We start from the raw sequence: 22117 nt of genomic DNA, 5'->3' as shown, positions 1-22117 counted from the left end.
AATTATTTGAAATGTCTCACGAAAACTAGTTTATAAATCTATCTGAGTCAGACGGAGGCATTAATTATTAATAAGAAGTTAGAAAGGGTTTTGAACGTCGCAGTTATATAGTTAAATGTAATAACAATCATCGAATCAACTCGAGTGTCGAAAACTGGAAAGCCTGAACCAGGTTCAAACAGAGGGCCTGAAAAACCTTACTTTGCACAAACGTTTCTGTAGTGATATAAAGAGTGAGTCAAATAAAAAATTGGACACAAGGAAATAGAAGACTTTCGTAATGTTTCTTTACCTAATTGCCAAATTGACCGACGATGCGAGTCGGAGAGAATGAAATCGAAAAGATTCGTTTCTTACTTACCCGACGCTCTTTTTTAGTTTGAAGAGCATCTTTATTGGACGGATTGGGACACAAAATCCGTGCTGAGAGCCGAAAAGACCACCGGAAAAGATCAAATTTTGATTAGGTCTCAGTTACACGCGGCAATGGGTATAACAATGGTTACCAAGGAAAGGCAGCTTTCGTGGAATCCATGCGCTGTTGATAACGGAGGCTGCACCCACTTATGCTTTTACCGTCAAAAAGGTTACACTTGCGGATGCCCTGACGAACCTACTTCAAATTGCAAACGAAGTAATAGAGTTATGAAAGAAGTATAGTTAACAAAACTGTAATGCGGTATGTTGCAGCTCCCGTAAAGGTAATTTCAATGACTTGTCCTCCGAAACTTTTCGACTGCAGCAACGAAGATGACGATTACGATGACGAAATGCTGTTGAATCACTACGAGACCCACGAAACGGATGATACCGCTGAATCGAACGTAGACACCCACACACTCACTTTTTACATAATGACGGTGGTTCGTTTTAATGCAGCTTTGGAATTTTAAGGGCAGAAACTTTGACATTTTTTTTTAGGTACCGATGTTGTTTTTCATTATATTGAGCATCGCGGTGATATTTTATCTTTTAACCAAAAAAGGAAAAAAGAATTACATGTACGGCACCAGTCGCAGTTTTTCGAATCCCAATTACTACTCTGCCAATAACGAAGCGAATACAGCCGCGAACAATATCGACAGGAAACAATTTATATGGAAAAGGCTGAAGTATGACAAGTCGCAGGCAAGTTCTTTAACACGTCAAAAGTCATTTGTACGGGTACATTTTTATTGGTCACGTGTTTAAGAATTAAATAAATTTCTTTCTTTGATGTCGTGTTTTTTGAAGATTTTCATTCTGCGAAGTTTTTTCTGTATAGTTTATAGAATAATAGCACAATTTCATATTCCATATTTTCATTAAGCGCAGAACTTTTTGAAATAAAATAAATTTAATTTTTCAAAGAAACTTCCACAGGCCAATGTAATACTTTTTACAAAACATCTGGATTCCTCCTCTGTCGTTTTTTGCTGAGTCGAACTTGCCAATCATCCTGTTAGCTTCTTCAAAGTTTGACTTCGACTCAGCAAAAACCGACGCAGGAGGAATCCAGAAGATTTGAAAAAAGCAAAATAAATTTAATTTAACATAATTAAAGTTTTGACAGAACCTTCTCAATAATATTATAAAATCATATATTTTTTGGATCAGGAATAAATTTTTTTCAGTCATAATTTTGACATCGAACCTTAACAAAAACCAAAAGGGATATTCTTATTTTGCCTATTGATGCTGCCCGCATGCTTGTCGTCACCGAGTGCCAAGAAGTGCCATTAAAGAGTGCAGAAGCGTGGGGAGAGAAGTCGACAATGTCTCATATGCTCATATAACTCATTTCTTTATAAATTTTTGGTCGTTTTAATTAAGTTATCATTCGGCTGCAAGCGTGGGTACTATTTTTATGAAAACTACTGTTTTGGGGGCACGAGTGATTTTCCTTAATTTCCGGGCATCCAAGATACAGTTAAAAAATGATAGACTGTAGCAAACTTGTCATTTTCTTGTATGACACTATTATTTCAGGAACGAGTTTATGAGGAGACGGTAGGACCAGGCAGTCCCGAAATAACAAGCTTAATTCCGACAATTTTAACGCCGTGCAGCTCGAATTGTGAGACGGTAACGCCGGAAATGGAAAGATCACCTTCGGTAACTCCCCTCCACAAGACGGACGTAATACCCCCACTCTAAAACTGGTTCCGTGAAGACTATAAAATGCAATGCGCTATTTCAGGCAAGACGAATCTTCGCTCCGATACCAATTTGTTGTAAATAGATAAAAAGCTGTCAAATTAAGATGACTGACAATAATTATGTAGTTAACATCAGACTGTCGCCGCTCATTAGAGGTTAGACGTGTTTAGACCGGACTTAAAGTTACTCTGACGGCTTTGAAACTAAATAATGAACCAGACGCAGTTTTCTATTAAACGTCAAATCAGTCTTTATCTGTATGTTATTTGCAATTGACAGGTGAGCAATTTGTTAGTCAAATTTTAAATGAAGGAGCAGTGAATCAAAAGATTCCAGTCTGAAAGAATCTTGTTTACATCAATGCACTGACTCCTGAACAAGCGTTTAGCTTCTGGTATAATGATGCTGGAGTTATAAGAGAGTAATAAAATATCAGTAAATAAATGCGTTTCAGCTGAGTTCCCTAAGCAGATTTTGTTACCCTCTTTTAATTCTGGTGCCATAATACAAGCAATTCGGTATCCACCAATAAACGTTTCACCGCTTGATAGTTGAAACACACCACAACTGACCAAAAATTAGTAATGCATAATAAATCCTACATATTTAAATCATTTACACCCGGCCGTCATTGTTACGACTGTACTGTGATTGAACTGAACGAAATTGCATGTACCAGAATTTAAACGCTTTAAAGTATTTAATGACGTTACTGTGAAAGAGTTCCTCTAAAAATTGATCTGGTTACATCTGCCTAGCTTCCAATTGTTTAATTTAATTTAACGCCACGCTAATGATCATTTGCGTAACAATCAGGATTTCGTACTAACAATAAGCTGCAATGCAAATATTGTCCTACTCCTGACAACGTGGTCAAAGATTTTAAAGAATTTGCCGCCTTGGCAGAACGGAAAACACCTACTAAAATTTATACGTTTTAAAATATGGAAGTATCAATTGCACGAAATTATTTTGCGTGAAAGCACATTCTCGTTCTTTTTATTGCTAACAGGACCTCCGATAAGGTCTTGGTATAGTGATGTCCTCATCATTGCTATAATTGATATAATTATCGGAGCTTTCAATAATTTTGTACATAGTTATTCCTTTTCTTTAGGGCAATATCGTGCGTTCGCTAAGTTTTTAATAAATTTTAAAAAATATAAAATCATTGTTAGCTCCTGTCGTTTCAATAATTTTTAAATATATTACGAGACGATATTAATACAATAATTAATTTAATATTATTTAATATTATATTGTTAATGTTGGTTTTTATGTTTACTTATAGCACATATCTTTAAAGGCACTTTCAAAATGTGTGTTATGAAACACGTTGCTAATAATATGGTAGACATATCCCTTTTTTTTTCGTACTAACAACTATTATTAACATTAGGACATCAGAGCTAAAAAAACTATTGGACAATCAATCGCTTGTTACAAATATATTAAAATTTGTATTAACTGCCGATGGGAAATTTATGCCAAAATCAAAATTGTATCAATATTATTCAATTTTAATATAAGAAAATTAATTTTAGAATTTTTTGGAAATTTTTTTTAATTAGTTCAATTTTAGACTCAAATTGTGGGATCGATATACATTAAAAAAATTGTCCAATAGTTTAAGCCAATCTCAAATAAAAAAAATATTTTTCTAGTTTAAACCTTCGTCAACTTGATTCTAAAAAATCATCAACCACCTGAAAACCCAAATACCCATAACATTAAATTACGTATTAAAGCATAAAACTATTGGTATATTGGAAATTTGCCTTATTTAACTTATTAAATCAATAAGATTTTATTTGTAATTCCAAATCAGATTACTAAGTTTGATTAGAATTTCAATGCACGAATGAAAGTGTGTAAATTTATAAGAATATTTTTTATATATTCTAGTATTTTAAGACTGACCGTAAGAATTTACGCTAGGGTGTGAATGGAAATGTTTTTAAATATCTTCTAGGAGATATTTATTTACATGTTCCCGTTGAGTTGAGAATCTTTTTTGGGTCGATGAAAATTTGCATTCGTCTAGTTCAGCAGTCTAGGGCTCAGTCGCTGGACTCAAACGAACCGTATTTCTAGGGCATATTTAAATGAATTGAATATGGTGTTCCCTTTCGTATATGTATATGTATCCATCCCGAATCCGAATAATATACCCAAACTTCGCGTAAATTAAATGTAAAAAAGTATATTTAATTGACGCCATTTAAAAATAAATTGTATTAAATTTACTAGCTCAATATAGCGTCATCTAAACGACAGCTCAACTATTTATTTTTGTTAATCAAAAACACCAGAGAAAAGTAAAAATATATCACTTTTTTAGGACTAAAATGATCTTTCAAATTGTGTATTAATTTCAATAATGAAAGAATTAACATATATATGTAAGTTATAGCATGTATGTCTTAATATGTAAATGTTTTTAAATAAATGATAGATATAAACGAAATTATATATAGAATTTATGTTATAATCTAGATAAGATGTCCTTGTAGGTCATGAATCTTATCATGCCTCCGGTGAGAACCATGATAATAATAAATAAATTTTAAATGTTTTTGTTTGGCTTTAATTTCACCTTTCAATGTATCCCTTTAACTTTTTCGATGTTATGTCCCACTTACATTGGAATTTGAAATTATAGTGCACTATATTATCAATTTTGACAGAAAAAAACAATGTTCTATATGTAAATTAACAATTCTGAAGAATAATTTTTCCTACATCGAAAATATAAAAATACAGACCCAAATTTGTTGCAAGAAAATGATCATTAACAAAAGTTAGGACTGCTCGTCATTGACTTAAAACCAACCGCATCCTAGTCTTTTAGTTTTCAAATGCTCATAAAAAAATGATATTTTATTTTTATAGTTAACTAACAAAATTTTAATATTAATTTCTGTTTTTTTTTTAAGTTAAAACTGGTAATGAATTTTGAAATAAATAATCCATAGATGAAATGAAACAATTGGCAAAAATTTACTTACATTAGAGAACAATTTAAAATTTGAATCTAAAAATGAATCACAAGTCTTAAAAAGTTCCGCTAGTCTCATGTAGAGGGTGATACAGTGTGTCAACACATTTCTACAGATGTTAAAAAGGTTGTATTCTCGGCTAAAGCATTATTTTCTTTTATTTTAAACATTTGGGAATTTTTTAAACATTTGGGGATCCACTTGACTTATTCGAATCAAATTTCCATTTATTGTGAGCCCATTTATTGGAAATTTACAACGCAACAATGTGTAAAAAAATCGTAATTTTGTGTTAATTTGCCAACGTACCAATGTGTCTGCCATGATGTTTTCAGCGTCGTTTTGAAGAAGCAGACTAAAAAGTTTTTGGGATAATGCTGATTGTTTTGCCACAAATTACGGGAGAACTGGTAATAGTGCATATTAATATAAATTAAATTTCTGTTTTTAATTTCAACGGGATAATGCCAAGTCATTTTTCGCGATAAAAATCGGATTTGTTAACCATTCCAATATGAAGGACCGTGTTCGCCATTGTGCATGCAGTTAGGTTCTTAGCATTTAATTTTGTTCAACGTTTTCCAAACTATTGAAATCATTTCAGGTTTTTATGTGGGCCACGATTGTGTAGGTCCTAAAAAAAATCTGTAGTGTTTTTGTCAAATGACAATACTTATGAGGGAGTGTCAAAAAGTTGTCATTAAAAAACAAAAAGCTATCTTTGTTGTCAATTGTAAGAGTGACATTGGCGTTGGACATTGGCATCACATGCATCTTTTGTTAGCATGATAAAAAAGATTTCTCTACACCTGTAATTTAATACATTTCATTACTATTAATAATCGTATTATTTCATGCAGTAACAAAAATCAGAATGGTTGTGGATGTACATATGAGGCCCTTTAACACCTTTAAAATGCAACCAGCCTGTATGACGCCCAAAGAACTCTCTGAAAATGACGATTTGGCTACTTCTCTAGTTTTGGATCCACATTTAGGCTTTACTACTCACAAAATGAATATACGATACAGGCCTCTCAAAACCAATACATCAGAACTTAAAAGCATCATAATAGAATTCATTAAAAACCAGAATTATGAAAAGACTTACGAGAGAATCTCAAGTGGCGAATGGATACCTAGAATTAAATCAAAAAATCAACAGCGTAAGCTACAGGAACACGTAAGTTTGATGAATAATAATTTAAATATTTAAAAAGTTTGTTTCTATTAAAATTAAAACAATTAGGATGAGATTATGTATAGATCTTTATATTATATAATGTGTCTAGTCATGTGTCCTATACTAAATGTGCTAAACTGTGTTCTTTTTTATTTACTTGGAAATATAAAACAAGCTAAATCGAGCTAATTATTGACTTTTTTTTTCATGCAGTAGGTCTATAAATATAAAAGCATTTAAAGGGGCAAATTTTTTATTTTTCTATTTTTCTGTTCATAAAACTCACGCGACAGATTTTTTTTCACCATTCTCAACCCCAATGGTAAGTTATATTCCCACAAAAGTAAATCATTTATTTAGAGTTTTTTTGCGTCTTTTCCATATGATCAGCGGATTAAAATTGTGGAACAAATGTACGATTTTGAAGACTCTCAAGCCCAGTAGTAGTAGCTTGTAAAATAAATATTTGACCAGCATAATTTTTATATAAAATGTTTTTTTTTACATTTTTGCAAGAAACTTCCACAGGTTGCTGTGTTTGCTTTTTGCAAATGATGTTGAGCAAGTTTGATTCAGCAACAATTAACTCAGGAAGAATCCAGAAAATTTGTAATTACTTTTACATCTTTTCAATTGCAAATATTGTTCACAGTGGAGCAATATATGTTTTATTTAGTAATTCAAAAAAGAAGGTTAAACTGTAGCTGTCACACCCAGAGCAAATACTGGATTGGAGCAAATTAGATGTTCCGTTTGTTATTATATTGGCACTGGAACATTAATTCATATATTCCATGAAATCAGTATGGTCGTGCTATGCTTATAAAATACTCATTAATTTGTTATATTCTAACTTAATGTTGGACTATTGCTAAATACATGAAAAAATTATCAATTGAAAAGTCGAAGAGAAATCTTTAATATTTGCTTCTAGTCCATCATTCTTTGCTTTGCGTAAAGTACTTATCTTTTAAAATAAAATTACTGTTAACTCCAGCAAAGTATAAAATTATTAGGGCTTTGGTGACGTACTTTTGAGAAATTTGTATTAAGTGTTGTATTATTATTTATTATATTACTTAATTAGTCTTTGGTTGTAGTCAATCAATATTCTAACAGTGTCCGTTTATTGACAGATTTATAGGTATCTTAGAGTTTTTGACAAGGATTCTGGATTTGTGATAGCCCCTTGTTACCGTTATTCCTTGGAAGGTCAGAAGGGTGCGAAAATAGCAGCGACGCGAAAGTGGTACAAAAACGAAAAAATAGAATGTCTTGTTGGTTGCATAGCCGAACTAACGGAAGAGGAAGAAAAACAATTGCTTCAGCCTGGAAAAAACGACTTTTCTGTAATGTATAGTTGCAGGAAAAATTGTGCGCAACTATGGCTGGGTCCCGCCGCTTACATCAATCACGATTGTCGGGCAAACTGCAAATTTGTCGCTACGGGACGAGATACAGCTTGCGTCAAAGTCTTGCGGGATATAGAGATAGGTGAAGAAATCACTTGCTTTTATGGCGAAGATTTCTTCGGCGATAAAAATTGTTATTGCGAATGTGAGACTTGCGAAAGACGCGCCACCGGTGCATTTGCTAGAGAAACTGAACACAAAGAAGAAAACGGCTATAGCTTGAGAGAAACTGATAATAGACTGAATAGGACTAAGCATAAACCACAGGTTATCAGCAAAGAAGATCCTATGAAGTGCAGTGAAAGACTAAGATTGCAAAATAACAAAATTGTCACTCTGTTAAGTATGAAGGAGCTCAGGCAGAAGGGACTTACAAAATATGATGCGGAAATGTTGATCGCGCAAGGTATTACTTTTCTTTATACTGTTCAAGGTAGATTTTAAGCACATGCCAAATTCAATGTTCTATTCAAAAATATTTCTCAAATTGCAATCGGCAAAATTTTCATTTTTCAGCTAGATTATATTAGATAAAGATATTTCAATTAAATTACGATAGTTAAAATCAGAGGTCTAAAGGGTTTGCACTAAAAAACAAAACAACAAACTGGCCTCAGTTAGTCCACTGAGACTCTAAGGGATTCATTCATAAATTATGTTGCACGACCTTGTGGAATTTTTATGAAGTATTTCTCCGTCCCTCCCACAATGTGTAACGTCATATATTTGACAATATTAAATTTAAACTTGTTTGTTAAGTTTTTTATTAGGGTTGAAATGTTAACTTTTAATTCCTTAGATTTATGTTTGCAACACCAGTTGTATAACTCGTCCTCCATCTTTGTCATATAACCTTATCTAACAAAAATATGATTGCATAATTTAACTCTCTTTTAAACCTTTGATGATATATAAATCACCTGTCATATGTAGTTACTAATAGTTAAAATTGTATGTTTTTTTGTAGCAACGGCACGTTTTTTTAGTGAAATACTGGCATAGACGTAAGCCGCCTTTGCAGGCATTTCTGTAAAAACGGTGTATGCTACTGTTTTTCAAACGGAGATGGACTAGAAGTTAATTTTTGCCCTTTGTATTAAAACGCTTGTAGCACAAATAAAAAGATTTTGTTAGTTGTGCTTAAAATATATGTGTATTATATATATGTATATTATGTGTAGCGCTTGACCTCTTCTCGCATTGGCAGGTGCTTAAATACATAAGTTAACAAGTTATTTCAAAAGTATTTTGTCAATTTAAAATCAGCATTAAAAATTTTAGGTTGTAAATTTACAGATATAGGGGAGTTTCAAAGTTTGAAACGAGCGAGCCGTAGCAGTTCGAGTTTAGGCGCGAATGATAGGGGTACCCGATTCAGCGGTAAAAGTTCTGTGATAAATGAAGAGCCAAAAAGCGCGTTTAACGGAATTAGCTCGCGGACCACGCGGTTACTGAGACGGCAAGCCCAACGAGCGAATCAAGTAACTTTGGATCGAAACGCTTAGAAGCGGGGCATTATTTACATTGTGGAACGTTTTAGGAACTTATGCACTCGTCCACTCACCACAATATATCGCGGTCGAATTTACTAGATGATCTGCACAGCAACGCGAGCAGTTGTACTAGCACGTGTAGCGATAACGATCCCGTTTGTGAAGCCACGCAACAAAACAAAAAATTTAACGACAGCCATGAAAGCGGGAAATTGAGTAAGTTCAAATAAATAGCAATTTGGTTGACTTTTTTTCCCGTTTTTTTTTTAACATTTTAATCTATATATAGGGTATTATTTAATAATAGTAATTTAATATTTCACAGGAGGATTCCCAATTATTTTTGAGCTAAACAAATAATAGATATGTGTGGTCTAGAGTGTTTCGTATTTGAAACAGGGTATAAAAACATTTTTTTTCTTCTGCATAATTTCCTAAATAATGCCCATCTTTGAGCGAAAAATAGTACCTGTGGGTTTGGCGATATGAGAAATTTGAATGTTTCATTTTCGAATTATAGGATATCACAATTTAATTTTTATTTTGGTTTTTTATGCATCATTTCATAAATAATGCTGACCTCTGCGTGTTTGAAGAAGAACCAGTATTATACTCAAAATTTGTGATATTGTGGCAATTTCCGTCAACACTATTAGGTGTTTGCCAAGTCGTTAGATAGCTCCCCATCTTTCTTAATGGTCTTGTTTTTTATTTACGTGTTTATCTTAGATATTAAATGAAATACGGAATTTAATGTCAAGCGAATAAGTTTGCTCAGACGTAAAAAAATCAGGGAATATATCCATTAATCACAAATTAAACGTGCAAAGTATCAATCGTCGATGTCAATCGGTTATAACAAAAGGGGACAGGAAACCTCATATTGACTTTTAATTTGTTTAATGTTTACGTCTTTACTTGATTTGTACACCAATGATGTAGTTAAAATGTGTTGAATTTCTGCCTGCTAAAAATATATCCAAATCGAGTCAGCAGTTTCCGAGAAAACCAGCTTTGAAATTGTTCTAAATTTTAGTGGTGTGTTAATTTTGATGCGAAGGATATTAATGAGATTTTTTTAAATGGTACTACTCAAATTACGCAGGAGAAACAAAAATAATACTTTGACATTTTCACCTCGAAACGAGACACACCTTTACAGTAAATTTTTAATTTAAAAATTGCCTAGAAATCATTAAATAACTCCCTGTATCTATCTTAGCTAGTCTATAATATATATACTGATTATTATTCTACCAAAAAATAATCTTCATATTTTTTTGCTGAAGCCCTTAATAGGCACCATCTATGCAGCCGCTTAAAAGCTAGTATCAAGCGCATACTTTAAGATTTCTTTCCTGCTTTTAACAGGTGAGGCCTCAAAACAAAAAACTTTGAATTCAGTCACTTGTAAAAACAACTAATCAAATTTTTTAATACTAATTATAATAAATCAATGCTTGTGTATTTCGTAAAATACAAAAGAGTATTCGGAGGTGCATCTTTTCTTTTTATTAGAGTAAAATCGTCACAGTCCATATTATCGAAATACTTATGTACAGGCACTTGTGATGAACAGACGGGGATTAAATTACGCAGTCATAAATGCTTAACGGAGTCGTTGGAGCGTGTTCACTCAAACGGAGAGCATTCAAAAGAGGAAGCAGACGCAATTAGGTGCACCCAGTGCGATGGAATGAATAATAATCACGAAAGCAACTCTGTCAAGGGTGGGAGAAATTTTAGGCGGACTACACGAAATTCTAACAGAAAGTATTACAAAGTGACCCATCAAGACGGTTACCGCGGAGATACTGTGAAAAACGATATTTATGAGTTCAATGATGATGAAGCGTGTGACGATACCTTAAGCCTTCGAAAGAAAATAGATGTTGAGTGTGAACAGTCAAAACTAAAAGACGTCAGCAGTGATAATTTGGAAGTCAAAGCTGAAACTCACACTACCATCGAACATAGCAACTGGCATGTGGAAACAGTGAGCATATTAATACATTTTTCTTTCAAATTATATGTATAATAATCAATTGAGATTTTTTAAAAGTTATTTGCAGTGGTCGATGATTTTGTTAAAATGTGTTTAAAATGTCATAGGGCTTATCCTAAAGGTCTGTTCTAAATGCAAAGTATGTCATATTGAAAATATGTAAATGTTCAAAATTATATATAATTTAGAAAATACTTTCAGTGTAGAAGCCGAACATTTTAAACCTTTAATAATAATAATGATACATAAAAATCTTTTACAATTTTTTGTAGTTTTAAAAAATTTGGAAATCCAAAAAGACAAGTGTTTTACAAACAGAAACAAGTATTTTTAATAACTGATGGTGTTAGCATCTGTTGATTGGTTTATCTATCTAGTTTAACGACGTTGTGTCGGAGCCACCACCAGATTGTATTCAAAACACGGAAAAAACCCCTGAGAGGTGCGGCGGTCGCGTAAAGCTTACGCTCAGAATGAAAAGAAGTCCCGTATTGGATGAGGTGATCGAATCTGGTAATAGCCTGAGCGATGAGTTTTTTGAGCCCGAGTATGAAGTATTACGGGTAGAGGGCGTTGAAGATGACGAAGTACAATACACACCTTATTCTCATAGGAAGAAACGTCACAAGTCCAAGGATAGGAAAAGGGATCGACGCATTAAGGTAATAACGGAATCATTCTAATTTAAGTAATTTTTAAATTCGTCAGTAGTAAAAAATACTTCTTATATGACAAAATTAAAAAGTCATCCAAAACGCACAAAAATTAATTTCTAGAATGTAATTTGGAAGTTTTTCTGAAAGCATGTGCATTAGACCAGTCTCTCAAAAGGAAATATTGAACTTAATAAAAAATAAAAATTCTAATGACCCTGATGGTGTGCGTTTTGTATTATTCAAAAAGTGTGCCCACTATATCCTGAGTCTATTAATCTCCTTGATAAATGCATCATTGGCGGAGAGAGTTTTTCCTACAGCCACAGCATTCTGCAGAATATTGTCGTCCAATAGCAATCACATCATGTTTTGCTAAAATATTTGACCGATTATTTAAATTAAAACAAAATTTTGACTGAGAGTCAGCACGGCTTCAGGGATATTTTGTGATCTTAGCAGGGCGTTTTACTGTATGAACCACGAAATTCAAAATACGGAATTCGTGGAATAAGTCTGAACCGGTTTAGAATGTTTTTAACAAATCTTATGCAGTATGTTGAAATAAGGCAATCTCTTGAAGACAGAATAAATTAAGCATTTGTATTGCTAAATAGCTGGTTTAACACCAACGAACTCTCTTTGAATGTCCAAAAAACAAGTGTGCCAATATTCAAATGCCCACAAAACAAAAAAAAAATCTTTCTGTGAATGTTCACTTGGCCGGGGAGACGGTTGAAATAAAAAAGCACGCTAAATTTTTGGGACTAGAACTTGACGAACCCCCATCTTGGGAAACTCAATGCCAATTACTTTCTTCAAAGCTACCTACTTATTGTTTCCTAATAAATAATATCTGTTTACAAATCCCAAAAGAAAGGCACAAGGTATATCGCTTTAGTGTCGCCAAGCCCCTCTTCAGGGAATTTAAAATACTGCCTTTAAGGTGTATATACATATTAGAAGTCTGTTTATGGATGTATGAAAACAAAAATAACTTACAAAATTTCACGACTATAATACACATAACAAAGATAGTTTCTCTATAAAAAAAAATAGGCTAGAATTTTCTAAAAAATATTTTACGCACACCGGCTTCCCCAGAGCTAAAAAGCAATAGTAATAATTAAATCGAAACTAGAATTTTTCCTCCTACAAAACTGTTTTTATAATTTAAAAGAGTATTTTACTTATTAATGTTTGTTATCACTATATTGTTGTGCTCTGTCACATATTTTTATTATATACATTTTTAATGTAATCTATAGTTGGTACCTAATTTTGACCTACTTGATGAAATCCATAATATACTGATTGTATTCTAAATATCTGCGATAATAAAGATATTGTTGTTATTATTATAACTCTGGAGGACTTTTTTGAGATTACCAATTAGAGTATGTTTATATAATCAGATGGAAGAACAGCAGATGGAGAACCAAGAGGATGAGACTGTCGAAGAAGAACTGCCAGCTTTGCCCATGAAACGGCTTAGGCTAATATTTGGTAACGAGAGTCATACCATTGACATACCGTCCACCAGTACTCACTGCGAGATGTGATTAACGTTTACTTTGGTTTGTTGTACAAGAAAATCATCGCGAGAATCCGAACCTGGTGAAAAATTCTGCTCGCCTGACTTTAATTTTCATTTATTGACTAAAAGTTAAACGTGACTGACTTGGGAATTTTATTTATAAAAAAACAAAATAGGGTCTGGGAAGCGAGTTTTCATTTTTCACACTTTTTTGAATTTTGCAAATTTTTGTTTGGTTATTTTTAAAAATTCAGGTAACAAAATATTAATTCAAAATATGTTTAGTCTTTTCGCCTATTACCTTTAAATATCATATGCACATTACAAATTTGATAAAGAACTACAAATTGAATTCTATTATAATTTAAAAATTGCTGCCCCACGGTTTTTGCCATATTAGCAGATATGAATTTATAATGATTTTCAGTTTCAAGTATGAAAATGAATCAAAAAAGGTGATATTGCGAGGAAAAAACAAGTCCTTTTTATTTGCAATAACTGCGTAACCATGTTTTTTTATACTTTTAATATAAAAAATGCATTTTATGTAACTTGCTGTGAGATACTTTGTTTGATTTTTGGAAGTGGCTGTTTGATGTTGATAAACCAGATTTATTAATTCGATGCATTACCAACTCACTTCATAGCAAATTCTGTGCTTGGTCAAAATGAAATTAGAAGTGAACGACGACTTAGGACCAAGCAGATGAATGCCATTTTTTTAGTATATTTGCATTACTTTTTTTTCAGAAATGTGTCCTGTTTTTTTAAACTTTAGTTGTCATGGATTCTTTAGCACCTACATATGTGGTCGTTTCAAACTTGAAAATAAATCTCCACATTTTCAAAAACATTGCCCTTTGTTTTAGGCCATTACTGCAGTTGTTCCCACTGTTTGTCGTGTTTTTTTTTTGTATCCAGGCACAGGTTTGTTATTTATGGTTTTCTTTAGTATATTATTTAATTAAGGCTGCAAAAAAGATAGTGAATTATTTTTTTAATTGTAGCTATAAGTAGCACGTATTCGATGTAAATATATACACCATTTTATTTATTTCCAAAATCGTATTTTAGGTGAATTTAATGTTACTTTTTCTCATTCGCGTGTCTATTATTTAGTGTCACATGTATGACGTAAATGCAAGAAATGCTATGTTGGTATTGGACAACATTCTAGGTGGTCCATTTAAATATTTCCTTTACAATCATGTAATGGGATTTGCCAATTTAGCAATTCAAGTACTGCCAGATAGGAATACACAGATTACATGTACAGAAACAAAGATTTCATAAAGTTAAAATACAAAGTATTTTGTCCTGTTTGGCAACATTGCTATACTAAATCTTTAATGTGTTGTTTCTGGCATGTACAAAAAGAATCTTGTTAAAACATGTTTATTGTTGAAATTTAATGAAAATGTTCCCTGTAAAAATTAGGGTTTCTTTGTATATAAATGTAATGTAAATGTTAAGTGCAAAAAGATGTAATAAAAATTTCTTTAGTTTTTTTCATGCGTCAAGAGGAGCGTGTGTTGTACATTTGGCTATTTTGTATTTAAATGACATTCACAGAAACTTTTATTCCATTCAAAATGTTGTTCCTAGTATCATCTTTATAATTTTCTGCGTCCACGGTCAATCATTCTCTGTACTTTTAAATAAACAATTTTTTAGACAACTGTTTCCACGTTTTTCTTCCTTTAGATTTCTCGCAAATATTTTAGTTCATGCATAGATATTCTTGACAAGTCTGAGTACTCGAATAAGGATTTTACATTTATAGACGCTAATACCCACATTTTTGTTTGACATGTAAAAAAATCTAAATAAAAAAGGAGAGGAAAACGAATGTTTTATCAATTTCAGGTCCTTATAAAGAAAACTACAATATGTTTATTAATATTTACTTGCTACTGTAAATATTGCAAAATATCTTGCGCTCTTTTAATTTTTTCCTCTTGAACAGTTTCTCCTGAATTTTGCTCTTGCTCTACTATCTTCAAGGCTGCATCCAAAACCAACTGCCTGGATTGCCCTTTTGCCCCGCTGAAATATTCCAACACAATTTCCCAAAATTTCTGAGGAATTTTATCGGAGTCAAATAAATTTTGTTGCAAATAAATTTGTCTGAGTTTTTCAAATTTCCATTGGGAGCGGCAATATTTCCAATTTGATAAGTAATTTAGTGCTTTTTGTTGAAAGTCTAGTTGCACTTTAATTTTTTTCTCCTGTATTAACTGAGCATGTTTTTCGCGCTTTTTCGACCTTATTGATTCCTTTTTTGGCTTTTGAACAGCTTTTGAATCTAATTTAATATCATTGCCTTCTGTTTCCATATTTTCTGTTACTTGCTCTCTGTCTTGTATTTTTTTGTTTGAAATTTTAATATGCTTTGCTTTTTGATCCACATCCAAGTTATCTAATTTGTGCTTTGTTCTGTTTGTTTTAGAGAGTGAAGTGTTACCACTGCTGACAGGTAATTGCATATTGATATTTTCTGTTTTGAATTCACCATATTTGAATTGCTGTTGTAGGATTTTTTTCGCACTATCTTTGGTTACCACTTCGTCGTCAAAAGCAATTACTTTTGACTTCCTTGCTCTGGTTTTAATTTTTGATTTTTCTATCATCTTGTATTATGTTATTCACTTCATGTAAACAAGTTTTACTCATTAGGTTAGAAGCATAGAGAAAAGTAATGAACTGTTAACATCTGGGCCAGCAATCAGGATTAGTTGATTTTTGACAAAATGATTGTAGCAGTTTCAGTTAGTAGATGTAATGACATATTTAACAAGTAAGAAACTACAAAATTTCTGCCAAGTATAAAAATTACAAATCGTTAGAATTAACAATCATCCTAATCACTCCCAATTTTTTTCAATTGACTAACAAAACTAAAAACGAATCTTGCGATTTCTACACGGAATATGTTCAACCAATATTCTGCGCCATGTTTTAATATTTGAAAGAAAATAAGAAGAGGCATAATATCCTAGCCTTAAAAAATTTGATTGTTTAGAAATCGGCTTCAAAACATGAAAATTACAAAATTATTTAATTTACATCGGATTTGGAACAGACACGTCCCAAATAAAAGATTTCAAATTGGGATTGACTGCAATTTTAATCGCTTGAACAACAAACCAATGTTTTATAGAAATTATCATGAAAAGCAGGAAAACAATAGCTCGCGTTACCTGAAGTTTCCTTCTCTTATGTTTTTTCTCCCTGCTTTATCCATTGCAGCATGTGAGTCGGTTACAAATTTTTCAGAGAAGACATTTTTTAAAGCTGTTCAAAGAGGCATTGAAAGCGAAGTAATTAGGTAAGCCAGGCACTTGTAAAACAGCTTGAGGTTAATACATTTTTTGTCAGTCAAATTGAAAGAGGTGTCAATGTAAATTGTCGCCATAAACTAGGTTGGACTGCTCTTATGGTGGCCTCGGTTAGTGGAAACTACGATATGGTGAGAATTCTTTTAGAAAATGGGGCCGAACTGAATACGGGGGATAATTATTCCAGTGCAAGTAAAATAGCCCAAGAGCAAGGAATGCATGCAATTGAAGGTTGTAATTTTTATTTTTACATGAAACCAAAATTGCCAAAAGCCATATTTTAGTTGTCATGATTAGGGAAGATGAATTTTCCAGCATTCTTAACAACAGAGCAAATTTTTTGGGCTTTACTGCATTGCATTATGCAGTGCTAGTAAATTCTTTAGATATTGTAAAATTATTGATAGAGAATGGTGCTAACCCATGTATAGAGAATGATTCTGGTCATATGCCAGTGAGTTATGCTAAAGAAGGCCCAATGAAGGAATATTTGGAAAAACAGACAACAAAGGTAAATTATATAGAATCAATCATATATAGACAAAAACTTGTACTACATAAGTTTTTCAAGTTAACAATATAATATATGCATTTGTTAGTATGCAGAATTTCTTAAAAACAAAGAAATAGAAGAAAGAAGGAGATTTCCATTAGAAGATAGGCTTAAACAGCATATAGTTGGACAAGAAGGAGCTATCTCAATTGTAGCGGCTAGTAAGTTGTAGATGTGTTGTGTAATATTAATATCTGACTCTGAATTAATGTTTTGAACACTTTTCTGTGGTTTAATTTTCTGTTACATTAGACATTTCCTCTCAGCTGTTAGAAGAAAGGAAAATGGCTGGGCAGATGAAGATCATCCAATTGTCTTTTTATTCTTGGGCTCATCTGGTATTGGAAAGACAGAATTAGCTAAACAGTTAGCTGCTTATATACACAAAAATAAAAGGGACTCATTTATACGTTTGGACATGTCTGAGTTTCAAGAAAAGCATGAAGTTGCCAAGCTGATTGGTGCACCGCCTGGATATATAGGGCATGATGAAGGTGGCCAACTAACCAAAAAATTAAAAAAATGCAGTGATGCTGTAGTTTTGTTTGATGAGGTTGAAAAGGCTCATCCTGATGTGTTAACTGTATTGCTCCAGCTGTTTGATGAAGGACGATTAACTGATGGACAAGGAAAAACAATTGAATGCAAAAATGCCATTTTTATTATGACATCCAACTTAGCTAGTGAGGAGATCGCCCGTCACGCCTTGCGTTTAAGAGAAGAGGGTGAAAAGATTAAAAACCAGAGGTTAATGGCTAACATTAAAGGTATGGAGGTGGTAAATAAGATATTTTGTTTTCAAATTAATTATTTATACAGGGTGTCCCACAACATGACTGCTATAGCTTGGGAGTGTGTTGCCAGGGTGATTTAAGTTAGAAATGTCAAATGAACATATACCCGGAATTGACATTTGACATTTTTAACTTGAAATCACCCCAGCAACATACTCCCAAGCTATGACGGTCAAGTTGTATGTGATCTCACTTAAAGGAGATTTTGTAGAACCAAGCTATTATTTTTTAATTTACAATTATTTTCTTTGAGACGATCCAACGAATATTAACTGCTTTTACAGATGAAAAAACGTTAACTGACAATATTGTGATTTCAAGAAAATTCAAAGATGAGCAAGTAAAACCAATTTTAAAGAAACACTTTAAGAGGGATGAATTTTTGGGCCGGATTAATGAAATTGTGTATTTTCTGCCATTCTCTAGGCGTGAGTTGATGGAACTTGTGGATCGAGAGTTAAAATCATGGGCCAAAAAAGTAAGCTACATATTACTAGTACTACCTAGATGACGTTTGCCTACTTTCACACCTGAAAACTTTTATTAATACAGCAGCGGTTAAATTATAAAAAGGTTGCATCAAAACTAAGACATTCAAAACTTTTCTGGATTTACTTTGTCCATTGTCAATTTTGCATCATTTATGTTTTTGATAATAAGTTTTTCTATGAAAATGTTTACATTCGATTTTTAATCAGTGACATTTCATTTGCCGGTGGACGCCTTATTGAAGCCATTTGGTAAAAGGACAAGGATACCACCAGTACTTCAAAGTGAATGAACTGAAAGGAGTCTGCCATGACAGACAAATTAGTTGATTGCTATTTATCTGGTATTTGACTTTGAATTTTGATTTTCAATAAAGTTCGATTTCTTGTAAAACAGAACACTCTTATTTAAATTGTTCTGCTCTGTTAGATTTTAAATTAAAAAAATCGCTGATCTCAGTATAAACCCTGCATCTGCGTTGATTGATTGATTGAGTATTGATTTAAATATAGGACTTCAGTGGATGTATATTAGATTAACATATATTAAACAGAAATTAACAAATGTAACTTTTTTCTAACTTAACTCACACTGTATTGTGATATGGTGAGCCTTTTAAATTGACCATCCTGTATACAAATTTAAGTCCCTATTATGTTTAAATGTTCAAAACTCGAATGATTTGCTGCATTTACTACGTATTTCGTGCAGGCTAATTTTATTCGTTACAACAATATGTTTGTTCAAATTTATATTTTTGTTGCATGAGCTACCATACAAGCGGCTAGTTTTTTACTCGTAATACGTTTGTTTTGGTTTAAAAAATTAGATGCGCTTGAAAATTAATTCCAGAATTGTTTAAAATTATTTGGGAATTTTAAATAAATGCAATATTCTACAGTTAATGACATAACACACCTACTTTAATAAATTTTAAGCTAAGTTGGTAAAATTCTAAGGTATGTGTATCTCAACTCAGTACAAACAGGATTAATTAATACTGAATGCTAATCATCGCATCTAATCAAATTGTTGAAAATCATTTCTCCAAACGTCTACCAAACTTCTAGCATTAGGTGTAATTTGAGTTGATGCATACTGCGCATGTGCGAACAAATAATTGTCAAGCAGTTCGCGTTTTATTTCGGAATTTTTAGAATCGTTCACAACCAAAATAATCAATTAGGAATTGCAAATTTCTAAGAATCCTCATTAAGAACTATGATAATTTTATGATTAACGAATAAGAAATGTTCGATAGTTCTAGTCAAACATAAGGATTATCCGTGAAGGTATTCTCCGATGGTGGTGCTGCAAAACGTAAACAAAAGTGCTCCTTTTACTTGCAATCTCAATGTTTACACATAAACATTCTTCCTGAATAAGCGGCAATAAAGTATTAGTGATTATTCATCATATTTCGTGGTATGTGGTTTGTGAAAAGTGACGGATAAATACCATTTTTATCGTATTTAAAGTGTAATGTGAAGGTCGGAGTTTTGTAGAAGGCGAAGCATTATAAACAGCAAAACATCTAATTTTAATTGGATCTACTGCAGAAACTTAAATTTGAGCCAATACGCATGACGAAAGATGCTAAATTGATGAAGTCAAATTTTTCGAAACTATCTATGCCCATTATAAAGACTGTTAAACAATTTTGAATTAGTTTGGGGGCACAATTTTTAATATATATCAAAAACAAAAATTTGAACAAATGTAATAAAAGCTTCTTTAACGTCGCGATGTATTATTTTGTTTGCTACTTTCGTATTAAATTCATTTGTCTTTCTTTCGGTTTCGTCGAATTCTGAATAATTCGACTTTTTAAAGAGTCTGATAATTTTTTCCTATAAACTCGAATCCTTTTATAAATTTAGGCAAAGGATAGACACAAAATTGAGATTAAATGGGACAGAAATGTAGAATCTGCATTGGTAGACGGCTACGATGTTTGCTACGGCGCTAGATCCATCAAATATGAAGTGGAGAGGCGGGTTGTTAATCAGTTGGCGTCCGCCTACGAGAGGGGCTATATAGACAAAGGCTCAGTGGTCCAGATTGTTGCAGGGTGGCCTGACAATTGTGATTCGCCGGAAATTAAATTAAGAGTGAAAAAAAGCGGGGTTAAAGATTATGTAGAAATTCAAAGCAATGTGATACCAGTTAACCATAATACATCATCTTTTTGTTAAGATTGTGTATAATTATTTAAATTTAGATAGGTGTTGTTGACTTTCCACAGTAGTGGAATAAATTGGGCAAGCTGATTTTAACTTTGAGTTTTATTACATGTAATCATTTGGTACAAACTGAATTATAAGGACAAAATCCTGCACTCGCATCGCAGACTATAGATCGCGGACCATGAATGACACGGATCAGCAAAATGTTTAAATTCTCTAACAAGTGTACTTTCTATATGTTCCTCAACTTCTGTTTAAGAAAAAACATCAATATCCTCTAGGTATTTTTGAGATTTATGAAATGAAGGGCTCCTGTGTTGAAAATTTGAGTTTGCGCCCTTTTCACTGGGGAAATAAATTTAATGCATCAAACACTTAAAATCAGCGTCTTAAACCTTGTAAGTTTTTGATTTATTGATTTCTGGAACCTGAATAAAAATACTTTTCTTTAACAAGATTTTATAAATAAAACACATTTATAAATAACATACTGATAGCTGTTTACTCGTTAAAATAAATATGTATTTGCACGACATATAACATTGGACATAAAATATAAATAATCAGATAACCACAACAACATCTATATAATCTAGCAGTTACAAGTTCTTGTTGCGTATTTACAATTTTGCAAATAGTTTGAACTTTATCGGGAAACTTTGGTAAAGAATGCTTAGTTTCGAGATTATAAAAAAATATTTTATAATTATTTTACTTGGTATATGAAGAGGTTAATTTAAATTTACAAAATATGTGATTTCAGGTGAGCGCAGGTTCGTGTGAAAAACGACCTTACAATGACCAATGTATTGGTGAACTGAACAAATTGAATTGAATTAATTGAATATTTTTTTATATAATAACCCTTTCGTGTGCTTGACTTCTAAATAAAAGTGGTAAGTATCTATGTTACATTTTGTATATATTATTAATAAAGCACAAGCGATTATAAGTGCTAGATTTTAAAGATCACAGGTACATTTATTATGTATGCGACTATAGGATATTGTATTCATATAAATTACAACTATTACGGGATATAATAAACTAGGCATACTTACTACTAAAGTATTAATGTTATTGTTTGACAGTCGTTTCAATTAGAAGAATACATCATTTATCAATATAGTTGCAAGTATGTATGCTTTTTTTAAAACTAGGTAGGTACTTCGTATCGTAACAGTTAAATATTAGTAATCTTGATTGAAGTGGGCGCAATTTATTTTGATTACATATAAACTAGTATACTGTAAGGAGAAGTCTGAAAGTTAAATATAATTTTTCCTAACAATGCATGTTTCGTCACGGATTTCACTGCGATATAATACTGCTTTGC

General features: G+C 32.3%; 3 protein-coding genes across 5 annotated transcripts in view; all 3 read left to right on the top strand.

Annotated features, from left to right (window-relative positions):
* The window catches only part of LOC132705368 (low-density lipoprotein receptor-related protein 4-like), a 30432-nt gene extending 27802 nt beyond the window's left edge, over positions 1 to 2630 (top strand). The window contains exons 20-23 of the mRNA XM_060675922.1: positions 379 to 634; positions 691 to 863; positions 922 to 1128; positions 1969 to 2630. Coding sequence (XP_060531905.1) covers positions 379 to 634; positions 691 to 863; positions 922 to 1128; positions 1969 to 2136 — 804 coding nt within the window. The 3' untranslated portion in view covers positions 2137 to 2630. The remainder of the gene's footprint in view (positions 1 to 378; positions 635 to 690; positions 864 to 921; positions 1129 to 1968) is intronic.
* Positions 2631 to 5277: 2647 nt separating this feature from the next.
* On the top strand, positions 5278 to 14941 carry LOC132705434 (histone-lysine N-methyltransferase Suv4-20-like). 2 transcript variants are annotated; one of them, XM_060676021.1, is made up of 8 exons: positions 5278 to 5548; positions 5999 to 6321; positions 7458 to 8139; positions 9030 to 9214; positions 9274 to 9442; positions 10789 to 11222; positions 11609 to 11893; positions 13300 to 14941. In XM_060676021.1, the coding sequence occupies exons 2-8, from the start codon at positions 6013 to 6015 to the stop codon at positions 13444 to 13446; spliced, it is 2211 nt and encodes a 736-aa protein (XP_060532004.1). In that variant the 5' UTR covers positions 5278 to 5548; positions 5999 to 6012; the 3' UTR covers positions 13447 to 14941. The 2 variants fall into 2 exon arrangements, with proteins under 2 accessions (XP_060532004.1, XP_060532003.1); XM_060676020.1 differs by having other exon boundaries at positions 9015 to 9214.
* A 351-nt stretch (positions 14942 to 15292) lies between these two features.
* Positions 15293 to 20925, top strand: LOC132705435 (mitochondrial disaggregase-like). 2 transcript variants are annotated; one of them, XM_060676023.1, is made up of 8 exons: positions 15293 to 16749; positions 16800 to 16890; positions 16947 to 16990; positions 17044 to 17270; positions 17359 to 17473; positions 17579 to 18079; positions 18391 to 18584; positions 20476 to 20925. In XM_060676023.1, the coding sequence occupies exons 3-8, from the start codon at positions 16975 to 16977 to the stop codon at positions 20788 to 20790; spliced, it is 1368 nt and encodes a 455-aa protein (XP_060532006.1). In that variant the 5' UTR covers positions 15293 to 16749; positions 16800 to 16890; positions 16947 to 16974; the 3' UTR covers positions 20791 to 20925. The 2 variants fall into 2 exon arrangements, with proteins under 2 accessions (XP_060532006.1, XP_060532005.1); XM_060676022.1 differs by having other exon boundaries at positions 16800 to 16990.
* Positions 20926 to 22117: the final 1192 nt, after the last annotated feature.

This window comes from Cylas formicarius, unplaced genomic scaffold (genome assembly GCF_029955315.1).
Source record: "Cylas formicarius isolate icCylForm1 unplaced genomic scaffold, icCylForm1.1 PGA_scaffold_7__23_contigs__length_41026272, whole genome shotgun sequence".
Taxonomy (NCBI): Eukaryota; Metazoa; Arthropoda; class Insecta; order Coleoptera; family Brentidae; genus Cylas; species Cylas formicarius.
This window is presented reverse-complemented; position numbering and strand designations above follow the sequence as displayed.